General features: G+C 38.0%; 1 protein-coding gene across 2 annotated transcripts in view; it reads left to right on the top strand.

Annotated features, from left to right (window-relative positions):
* Positions 1–12151, top strand: part of inpp5a (inositol polyphosphate-5-phosphatase A) — a 210264-nt gene that overhangs the window by 125522 nt on the left and 72591 nt on the right. For both annotated transcript variants that reach the window (XM_030155633.1, XM_030155634.1), the window contains exons 7-8: positions 3112–3164; positions 5537–5656. In XM_030155633.1, the coding sequence (XP_030011493.1) occupies positions 3112–3164; positions 5537–5656 (173 nt within the window). The remainder of the gene's footprint in view (positions 1–3111; positions 3165–5536; positions 5657–12151) is intronic.

Here is a 12151-nt window from a genome sequence, read left to right as displayed (position 1 = left end):
ACATCCTGCTGAGGCAGTATGGATTAATTCAAGTATGCTAATGTAATTCAATTTGATACAGTTAATCTTGTACTAATGCAGATTGAAGGATGTGAGGCGCAATCAAATACCTCTTAGCCCTTTAATTTGCATCTGAGTTTTTAAAAATAAAATTAGTCAATTTGTAATTATGTGACCTAGCCCATAATTAGTTTATTCATCACCGCAGTTAACTCCCTATTAGGAGTATCAGAGAGATAGACGGAAAGAGAGAGGCCGCTGGAAAAAGACTTATTTATCTATTTAGAATGAGAAAACTCGCAGCATCAATTTGTCTCTCATTTAATAACCAGCTTCATGCTAAATCATGTGCTGTTTGAGAAAGATCTTTGGACTTGTGATTGGATAATTAACTTGAGGCTGGTGGGATCTGATCAGACAGCTGCGTTATCGTGCAAGAGATTGAAGGAAATGGAAATAATTTCACCTACAAAGATGTTTGTGTTTGTGTGCACAACACTAACCCCTTTTTATCAAGAGTGACCACATTTAAGGTGTTATTCATGTTACCTTTTTGTATTGTGATATTAACCCATAAAGACCCAAACATCCACCGTCGACCAAAAGCATCTATTGATCTAAATTGCTCATCCACTAATCCTGTCAATGCATGTAGATAATTGGTGTAAAATACAGCTTTTCATCTTTTCATGGTCATCAGATATGACCCATTTGGACTTTCAGAGGCTCAGTAGTGAACATGGAAACACTGTCATCTTCTACAACATTGATTCACCAGTAAAACCCATGGAGTTGGATCAATGACAGTGGCTGGACACACTAGGTTTATGTTGAGTTAATGATATATTTTACTGAAAAAGTTACTATTTCTTCAGTTTTTTGTCTGTTTTAATACAATAATCTTTGACTTTACTCTGAGCTTTTATGAACATCTACCTGATCACTCAGTTAAACATGGGAAAATACATGGTTTTCACTGGAAAAAATGCAAAATTCAGAGGATAAATTTATGTAAAAAGAGAAAAATTTAGATAACTGCCACAAAAGTCACACTGGGTCCTTATGGGTTAAAGTCTGCATTAGGATTTATTTTATATCTTGATGCGGTAGTGAATGTGTTGTTTGGTAGAACTTTTCGAAGCATTGAACTGAAGGCGCTACTTTGTTAAAACCTGCTCAGGAACTCAGAGAAAACAAGCACTGCAGCTGACACTGATGTCTGAACTGAGATATTGATTGATTCACATTGCAGTAAATAAATAAAACAATAGTAGGGACATTTGCAAGTTCTGTGTTAAACAACTTAAATGTTTCTTAATATGTATTTCAGGGTGTGTGTGGATCCTTAAAAAGTCTTTAATTGTCCTAAATTAAGGCCTTAATTATCCTAAAAATTAATAATTAATCCTTAAATCTAACTGACTCCTGAAAATTCCACAGACACAGTAAATGTTATTACTATATTTCTATTCAGAATTAGTCAAATGTGTAATTAGTGTTGATCATTTTATCTTAACGGAGATGGGAATGAGTGAAGGGGTTCAGGTATGAGCTTTAGCAGCTTCAACATCAGTAGCAGAAACATTAGTCATGGACAAATGGAAGTGGAACGTTAGCTGAATTAATACATGGTTAAAACTGGTTCAACACAATAACTATGAGGCCTTTTGGACTGCGGGGTTTCTGTGGGTCATTAAAAAGCATTAAAAGCCATTAAATTGATTTTGTGAAATTTAGGGCCTTAAATGGCATTTAAAAGCATTAAATTCGATGTCCAGAGGCATTAAAAATATACACTTGATTGGAAAAAAAAGCATTGCTATTCACGATTTGTCTTGATTATATAAACATTTAGTAATTTTGATCGGAAGTATAGTGTGATTGACAGGCTGAACCCTTTAATAGATCATTGTTTATGGCCGATGCATGAAGTCACAACACCGGATGCTTGGAATGCAACGTGCTGTGAGCGTGCTCATGCTGTGGCGAAAGAGCAGAGGGAACATTAGCAAATGTGGGAAAAATGGGAAAATGCAAGTTTCAGCAGAAATGATTGGAGGAGGAACTGTTCAAAACCTGGTTAAAGCCTGTCGACGGTAAACTGTCATAAAACTATATATAAAACTGTATATGCAGTTGGACATGAGCATTAAATGTGTTTAAAGTGGCATTAAAAAGCATTAAATTAGACTTACTGATACCTGCAGAAACCCTGGACTGTTATTGATATGAATGCAAGCTCTGAAATTTGACCAAAGATACAGAAAAATTCCTTTAAAAGTCAGAAAATTTACTTCCTTAAACCTGTAGTTTCCATGATTTTTATTTGGTAGTAATTTTGTAGTTCATTTCTAACATGAGTTGAACATATCTACCTCCAGATAACCGTCCAGTCAAGAATTGCAAACGGAACTATGTAGAAAAAAACTTTGTAAAAAGTGCAAGAAATCTGGCAGTCGACGGAATTAGGTAAAGTGCATCCAACATTAAGAACCAACAGTAAGATGAAAAACAATAAATAAATCACTTAGAATCATTAAAACCCTAATCACATTAGGGAAAACAAATTTTAAGCAAATTGGAGGCTGAAAATGTTACTAATTTGCTGGGTTTTAATCAGCTTAATGCTCCGTGCATAGCAAAAGGAAAATGTTGTTGCCTGGAAACATCAAAAGTTGTTTGAGAAGAAGGGAAGTCCATATGGTTTAAGGGGAAACTGTTTGTTGAAAATGCAAATATTTAGAATTTAAAGCATTGCATTTGAGTAAAGAGAGTGAAATTGTGGGATAGCTGTAATGAGGTTATGAAAGCATGACGGGACAACACGTGACTTATTCTACAGGTCATGTTCTGTTGCTTTTGTGTGATTGTTTTCTGTTTTGATGTCAATGTTATAAGATGCAACACCTTTCTCTACTGTTTATATTGTATTATATTGTAACAAATGACAAATAGGAGGACTTAAAATGTTGCCTAAAAGGGACATTTTCGTAACTCGTCTTCCTTGAGAAACCCTTCGACATTACAGCTTTCATTTGCTCCATGATGACAGTTGAAGCCTTAGTGATGATATATTCCTATCATGCTAAATTGAGTCTCTCTGTTCTGCAGTCCAAGTGGTCCAGAAAAGGATTCATCAGAACTCGATGGGCCCTGGCTGACTGGTGAGTCTTTCTTACAATGACACATCCCACCTCATCTCTGCTCAACCTTGAATCATTACAGCTGTATCCTTCTGATTAGAGCTGGAGATCTAACCATGTCAGGCCCGTCTGCGTTTGCCCACGGGCAGCTGTGCGAGGTGCGTTTATAGACAGCACAGTCAGTTCGGTAGCTCAAAACCTCTCTCCGGACAGTGCGCCACACAGCCAAGCAGCGATTTGATTAGACGTAATTGCGTTAGTCAAGCAGTTGCATATGACAGATGACAAAAAACATTACATGCAATTGAACCTGTGTGGGATGAATACAAACGCTGGGTTCCAGTGTGCAGGGGGGGTGGGGTGGGGTGGCTTTGTAATCCAATAGAGGAATGACATGAGAACTAAAGAGCTGAAATGGTAAGCATTTAATAGGGGCATGACGTTTGACAAGACACTCGGGCTGGTGAAGAATGGGGGAGATGTGATCAGAGATGAGACGAGATAGCCAAGGCCGCTCGTGGATTCATTTGTTGGGGATGTTACTGTGTAGTAAAGCCCTGGAGATAAGACCAATTCCTCTGGGTCGCCCTGCTGAACAGCATGCTCACAAAACACCCCAGGATTGATTGGATCAGCAGGGAGATGTTCATCGATGTACATTGAGTTATCAGGCTTTTTCACTGACAAGACGAACTGAGAGAAAGCAGATTAGTGTGAGGTATTTGCATTGAAAAGAAATGATTGTTTAATGCTTTTAATGACAGTAAGTGAAGTCTTTTTAGATAAAGTAAAAAAAATACTTTGCTTCAAATGATTTCCCTCCACTTAAAATAGACATCAAGAAAAAAATCATTTAACTTGTTGCCAGACTTATAAGTCTATAAGAGGTTAAATCAGAGGTTAAGTCACATTTAAATCAAGAATGAAGTATAGGTAAAATATGACCCTGTGCAAGTGCTGTAGATCAGTCTAACACAGTGGTTCTCAAACTTTTTACAGTGGAGTACCCCCTGAAAAATGTATTTTTAGCAAAGTACCCCTAACTCTTGTTTCAGCATTATTGTTTTAAAAAATTAGGCTAAAATAGTTCCTGTGCCAAAGGTGTCTCTTTTCATTTTCAAAACTTTGTAAACAACATATATTTAATTTTAATATATTAAAAATAACAAATCTTTATAGCCAAATTTTGTGCGGGAAATATAATCTGAAAAGTGCCGTCTTTCATTAATAAGGAAAATCAATCAAATGGTCAATGGTGAATGAATAAACGAACCTTTCATCAACAATAATCACTTAATTACTTCAATAAACTCATCATGAATAATATAAAATAGAAATGTTCTTAAACTGTTACCAAAGCTTAAACAAGATGACAGACAATAATGATGTAAAAAATAACACTATTGAAATGAAATAAGGTCAGGAGTGTCAATTTTCTTATATGAATGTATTTAGTGTGTTTTATATTTCAGCATTAATTCTCATTATTTATTTTGTATCAGAATATGATTACTTATTTAATGTATTTTTCCCAAAAAATTTCAAGTACCCTCTGGGCTTCTTCCAAGTACCCCTGCATTTGAGAAAGACTGGTCTAGCACCATCCACTACGTCTTTAGAATAGCAGTAAAAGTTATCTGCGTTGTTTGTGTTACTGCAGGATGCAATATATTGTCAAGAGAGAAGTTTTTTGGTGAAACGTGCACATGACAAAGCATGTCCATGGTATTAAAATGACTAAATGGCACGTAAAACGATGTACCATAATGCACTGATTGCCAAAATAAAGCGTGAATATTTTTATTGGGTAGTGGCAGGATTATCATTCCTTCCTTCCCTCCTTCCTGTCATTCCTTACCTAGACCAAAACTTTGTTGCAAATTGTTAAAATCTCCTCCAATTCTATCTGAAATCTTGAGACAAACATTTACACTTAATTTTTGTTGCTCAATTCCAAATTTATAGGGTTAAAAACTACAGCTAACTTGCTTAGTTATCCCCATAGCACACACAGTATATTTTATTAGCATTAGCGATTAGCATTAGCACATAGATCACATTAAGAATATTGCGCTGCCATTGAAGGCATGCTGACAATTTACATATAATTTGATCCCAATTGGTAGCAAAATATCTCATGTCATATATCATAATATTAAATCTCTCCCTTAGACTCTTAAACAACTGTTTGCATGTGAGCTCTGAGAAAATTCACCACCTTCATGAACTGGACATTTGCAAACATCATTCTCCTCTTTGAAACTTAAGAGTTAACAGGAAAGAGACAACACAAAAACTGCCTCTTTTACCAGAACCTGTTGAATCTCTATCAGTTTATGATTATTTTCAGATGTCACTAATGTCATGTTTGTGTCTCTGTTGTTTAATCCCAGTGCCTTCGATCTGGTCAACATCCATCTTTTCCATGATGCCTCCAACCTGGTGGCCTGGGAGAAAAGCCCCTCTGTCTACTCCGGGACCAGGCAGAAGGCGCTCGGCTACGTTTTAGACAGGTACACACACAAGACTACACTCCCCTAAATCTCCTATTTCCTCACCCGTTCGAAGTATTCTTGATGAGATTATGGTGAGCACTAAAACTAGATCATGTCCGATTTCATTACATTATACACTATTTGTTGAGGTCTTCTCTGTAGAGGGTTGTCTGTTGGAATTTGATACAGATAGAAAAGGTAGTAGAAGGGCACAGTCTTAACTTTGTATAGCTTCTGTGTTGATATTGTAATAGAGGCTTAGACTGAGGCTGAGCAGGGGAGACACGGAAAGAAAAGATTGTAGTAGGATTCGCTCCTAGACCAGTGGGATTACATGTGACTGTAGAAGTTAAAGGGTCTTACTCACTACACGGTCTGGAAACTCCAAACTCCTCTTGTTCTGTTCTGTTCTGTTCTTCCTTAACCTTTTCTCTTTTTAGTTTTTTATTTGCCGTAATCCTTCAATCTCGTTTTCGCACATATCCGATAAAGAATGCAGGTATTGCCGCAAAGTGACCGATCTTTGAGTCAAAGTTTCCATTAAAAACAATTATTTTAGGGATCTGAGGAAATTGCTGCATTTACAAAGCATGAATGAATGGATCTCAATATGATTAACTCGGTTTATTCATGCTCATGAGTAGACAATTATTATATAATTCACAATCACATACAGCTGAATGAACAGGAATTTCATATATCCATCAAATATTTCATTAAGTTTTTCACATTTGAGCTCTGACTGTCACTCTTTTAATGAGACCCCTTCCCCTTTTATCTCCTGTAAGTAGAGAATTGGCACCACCAACTCTTTAACTCCTAATATTTGAGCAGAAAAATCTAAATCCGACCATGTATGTGATCTTTTTTTATTTTTTGTTCCAATATTCAGCACAATAAAAGGCTCCTCTGTTTCATAAAGTGTATGTGTATGAAATAGGGATTAGGCCCGTGATAATTAATCAGTAAAAAACAGCAAATGTAGTCGACAACTTTAGAGTCGACTAATTTTTCTTTTTTTATCTGAGGTGGGGGTGGCGGGAGGAAGTAACGTTGAGGGCATTGTTTCTGCTCAAGTGCTGCAAATGTTAAGTGTTTTAAAAAGTTAAGGATGTGCATTTGGTTCATTCATTTCTTGGTCGGTCATTTTATTTTTTATTATTATTTTAAATTTCATTTCTCACTTTTTTTGTAACTCTTTTTCTTTGCATGTGTGTTGTATGTTGCTGCTTTTAATTGTGAAAGTTCCCCATGGTGGGATCAATAAAATCTTATCTTATCTTATCTTATCTGATTTTATCTTATCTTATCTTGGTTTGGTGAAGGGCATGTGTTAATGACAATGTAATTCGCTTGATTATTTGACTAAAAAGTAAACTAAAACTCCCATCCCATGTAAAAATAAATAAATTAATAAACAAACTATTAGTGATAGTGGTATTAGTAGTAGTATTAGTGTATTAAATTTATTCATATGAGCATCATTAACCATAGTTTCAACCTCCTGACAGCTGAACTTCCCAGAGAAGGAAACCTTTCTGCTTTGGGCATTCTGCCAACAGGCCTGTTTATCAGATGTTATGTTGTGAAGCAAATGCCCTGATTTCACTTAAAGTTATTGATACATGCCATTTTATCAATTTTGTCCTCCCAAGTGGATAAACCTTGAAATTATTTTTAATTAGACGGGGGCACCTCGGAGAAGGGTTAAGATTTTTTCACTCTGCACATAGGGATCGCTATATAAACAAGCCGGGCTTATCCATTCATAGGCCGCGCTAATGTGATTTATGGGATGTCCATTTAGAGCTGATCAGAATGAATAGAGTGATAGAGTGCACAGTGTAACCCCTGATCCCTACCTGGTCATGCTAACACCGAATAAAAGCATAGTATCAGCTTCGCAGCAGGTGACCTCCCATTGAAATAGCATCAGAATGCACGACATGGCTCTGCACTGCCTCCACTTTGAATAACTACATGCATATAGGGGTGGCATACATTATCACCAGGCTTTCTGATGTGCATGAATTATGAGGCGCTCTCTAAAGTATTCTCCACGAGGTCATATTTTACCTGTACTTCATTCTTGATTTGATGAAAGAATTGTCTCTGTTTAATGGACAGGGAAGTGGGAGTGTTTTAAGAATATGGCAGCTTTTGCAATTTTTATTACGCTGTAACTTACCTGGATTTATGGGCGTAATGAAGTTCCAAAAGGACCTTTCTTGTTGCTTCCACTAAAGTGTTTTCATCTTATTTCCGCTGCTTTTGTCACGCTTGTGTAGTTGATTTAGTTTTAAGGGTCACCTTAAAAATAGCCCCTAAAAAAGGGGACTTTGTTGGCTGGCTAAGCTGATTGAATAGAAATTGGCGCTGTTTCCACACTCTGTCTAATTCCACTTGTGTTGATGATGGTAACATTCAGGTTTTGGAACTGACAGATGTGGCGAGCAGTGCGGATGTCTTGCAGGTTCTTGATATTGCCTACCGGGGGGTTCGGGGGTGGGATGGCGGGTGCATCGCGCCTCGGTCGCTCACTTTAGGGGAAACCGTCGGGCGCAGATCCGGAGCACCGGACTGAGAAAAGGCTGGTGCAGAGTGAGGAGAGGAGGAGCACAAAGGGTCCTTGGGCTCTGTAAAGGGCAGTGAATAATGGGTCGGTCCTTTCACAGAGGCTGCTAACCTTTTGGCAGCCACCAGCAAACTCCATTCTCCTCTGCCGATCTGGGAGGACAATGTGCCCGGGCCGAGCTTTGAATGAAGCGCTACCACCAACAGTGTTCCCATTCAGCGGCTGGTTGGGAACCATCTTTTTGGCCATTGTCCTTACTCTGACTCCTACCCCCAGAAACTAGAGCAGGAAAAGGGACAGGGGGAATAACTAAAGCCAGGCTCCCCCTCCTTCCCTCTTCTACTCCTCTCTCTTCTCTCTGAGCTCTAATCTCTCATTGCTGGATGGGAGAGAAGGGGAAGGTGGAGGGGGGGGAGCGCTGCTAACACACCACCAGCTGAGATCCATGAGGCAGCGGCACAGGATCGTGATCACACAGAGCAGTGCTGAGGAAAGGGCTCTGCTGCCTGCCGGGGCATCAAACTTCAGCCTCCACCTTATCTGGGGGCCAGGACTATTAATGCAGCTTACAGCCCATTGAGAACACATCTGATAAGCCTTTTCCTCTGTGGCCCTTTTAACTGCTAAACACTGTTTATCTCCAAAGTGCTTCAAGGCCTCGGGGGAACAATGCTGAGAAGGAACAGCGTTTAGCCAGCCAGACCTCGCTATTGAGTCACATCAAAAAAGCAGTGCTCTACAGCCTGCGCTGATGTGTGGGCTGCTTCCATGAGACCAAAGCAAAGCACTACTTGAAATGCATCCCCTGCTTGTTTTCCTGTCCTTTGAAAATGCACATATGTGCTCAGGACTTCATGAGGCATTATTTACCTTGTTGACTCGGCTACACCTTGATGTGGCGTGATCATTGTTTTTTAATGATATGAGGCTGTAATGGTGAAAGTTCACACAATGATAAACTGATTCAAGGCAATTGATTTCATCAGCTTTAAAGCTATAATTTCTATTTGCCTCATTAATGTGTGTAGGCCTATGCTATTTATTTTGTTGACTTTACACTCAAATTCAAAGAAATGTTAACTGTTATTATAATTCTGTCAGTGTCATATCTGTGTCCACAAGCAGAATGACATAACATGAATGAACATCAGTTAATGATAAAGTAAATAAAATTCTAATTCATCAGTATGCCATCTGAAAGTATGATGTCTGCCCAAGACATGTCAGATGGTAATGGTGTCAAAACAACAACTCCCATGATCCTGTGTTACTTCATGATGTCATCAAACTGTACTTTTTTATTAGCTTTATTCTTATTACTTTTAATGTTATGTAATCATGTTTTGTTACATTATTGAAATAGCAGCAATTTAAGTTGGCTTATGTAATGTTCAGTTCTAACATAACATTAGAGGAGTTAAGCCACTGACGACACATTGTAGTAAAATTGATCAGTTGATTAGCTTTGTACTGGATTACTGTCTTGGAAAACGCCTTTGCTTTATCCAGTGTTTACTGTTTTTTTCCCCCAAAAAACAGATATGTTCCCATTGAAAGGTGACCATTAAATGTAATTACAGATTCCTCTGAATGTCGAAAATATTTAATGATATAAGTATATGTACACAATAGGTGTTGTTGCTTCAATGTGGAAAGTTTTCATACTCCTTACAAAAAGATATGAGATGAATGGAGTCCTAAATTGTAAAAAAAAATACTAATTGTTTAATTCTACAAGTGGTAAGCCATGCTGAAACCAATGAAAGCTGTTAAAGGACCCTGTGAAATGATAGCATGAGATAAAATCCACATTTTTTTTTTCTCTTTCTTTTGTGCATTGGAGTTTGTTTTTTTCCAGCCTCCATTCAGAGTGGCTGGTCCAGTTCAGGGGAGAACAGTTTTACATTACAACTGTGAAATCCTGGCATAAAGGCGTCTTTTGTGCCGCACCATTATTTTCACACAAATATAGTCCATTGTCACAGTGCTGAAGTTAATTTGATCAACATTGGGGACATTTAACTGTTTTGTTCGCTGAAAAGACTTGTTTCATGCTCATTTTCGAGGCATTGAAAAGCAATGATTGGCAGAAAAATAATGTTGCCGTTAACAATTCAAAGCAATTAGTTTCCCATGGGGAGGCAGTGGGCCGCACTGGCCACCACACAGCGATGCTTTGTCATTTTATGGACGGTCATCAGTCAACTGTCAGAGCGTCTCAAAGAGCCCTCCAATCTAAATGTTTCCCTTTAGGCTTTTCCCAGAACAACAGGCTGAAAGAGCAGAGAAAGGCCGGGCCAGTTTCCAGCCAATAGACATGTTGATCAGCGAGAGGGAGGACTGGATAATCGCAGGGAGATCCTCCGTAAAGCCAGAATGAATTTATTATGCTAAACGCCCACATTTTCCAATCCAGCTTGCATGTCCTAACATCATCTGTGTAATTGATGTCTGCTTTATTCACAACCGGTAACCATCAGTACACACACACAGTGGCGATATATGGATTTCAGTGGTTGTGTGTGTGTGCACGTTGTGTGTTTGTGGGAGTTGCCGTGTGATTCCTGTTTGCCTCCTCACCCTGGGAGGCCATGGGAGCAGAGGTTAATCTTCCCCAGTGTCTCTGTACTCAGAGTGGACCTGTTTATTTCTCCTTTTCTTTCTCACACACACCCTGTGAGGGCGGGCATATGATAGAAAGACAAGGAAAACTCCCTTTACAACACCTGAAAAGGAATCTGTCTCCCCCACATCTTGTTTTTTTTTTTTCTACAATAGGAATGGACCATCTTTATTTAGTTAAAGCTGTGGCACCTGGTTGTCTTCTCTCTCAAAATGGGGTCTTTAGTTTGGATTGGCTTGGTGGAAACCACATGGAGTAAAATGTAGGTAAAATATTTTCATCACAACCTTTATTTAAACTCGGAGATATATTGAGGACGCAACATCATTGACAAATTAGCCGAGACAGAACAAGACATTTGAAACATCCAATGGACATATCAGATATACTGAAAAGTAAGAGTGACGGAGACGAATTAAAAACAGAGAACTCTACTTAAAAACAGGAGCAGCTAGAGGTAAAATAAGATGGAATTATGGATTTAAAACACAAAATATTTTAAACATACTGTACAGTGCCTTATTAGAAGTACCAAAAAGTAAAAATGAGAAAGATGAACTAAAAACAAAGACATCTACTTAAAAACAGGAGCAGCTGGAGGTAAAATAAGAAGTAATTAAGGATCAAAACATGGTATTCGAAATCTCTCTGGCGGGACATTTTAGAGACAATTTGACAGATTAATGTTGCTAAATGACACACATTTTTACTCTTAAATTCATGTTTGCTTTAGTTGGACCATAAGGGACTATTTAAAACAAGAAGCTACTTTATATTGAAATAACTGTTGAAATGGCAATCAGTTAAAGTTTGCTCTCTTACGGGACATTACTGTGTTTTGAGCCTTAAGGATGTAAGGATTTTGCTGAAGTTGGTCAAAAAACAAGAAATTTGGTGTCATAATTCAGCTTTTGGAAATGGGTATAATGATGCTATTGCATGGGTGCTTCGAACTTCATGCGATATTTTATAATGTAGTAATTAACCCATAAAGACCCAACATCCACCATCTACCAAAATCATCTACTGAAACTGTTTAATCCCTGTTGATCCACTAATACATGTAAATAATTGGTGTAAAATGCATATTATCATTTTTTCATGGTCATCAGATATGACCTACTTGGATGCTCAAAAGCTCCATAGTTATAGTGGAAACGCTTTCATCTTGTACAACATTGATTCACCAGTAAAACCCACAGAGTTTGAACAATGACAGTAGATCGACACACTTGGTTTATGTTCAGCTAATGAGAGATTTTACTGAAAAAGTCGGTATTTCTTCAGTTTTCTTTGTTTTTGATTAAACAACTCT

The sequence above is a fragment of the Sphaeramia orbicularis genome, chromosome 15, assembly GCF_902148855.1.
Source record: "Sphaeramia orbicularis chromosome 15, fSphaOr1.1, whole genome shotgun sequence".
Taxonomy (NCBI): domain Eukaryota; kingdom Metazoa; phylum Chordata; class Actinopteri; order Kurtiformes; family Apogonidae; genus Sphaeramia; species Sphaeramia orbicularis.
Note: the sequence above shows the minus strand (reverse complement) of the source record. Positions and strands in the feature narration are given on the sequence as shown.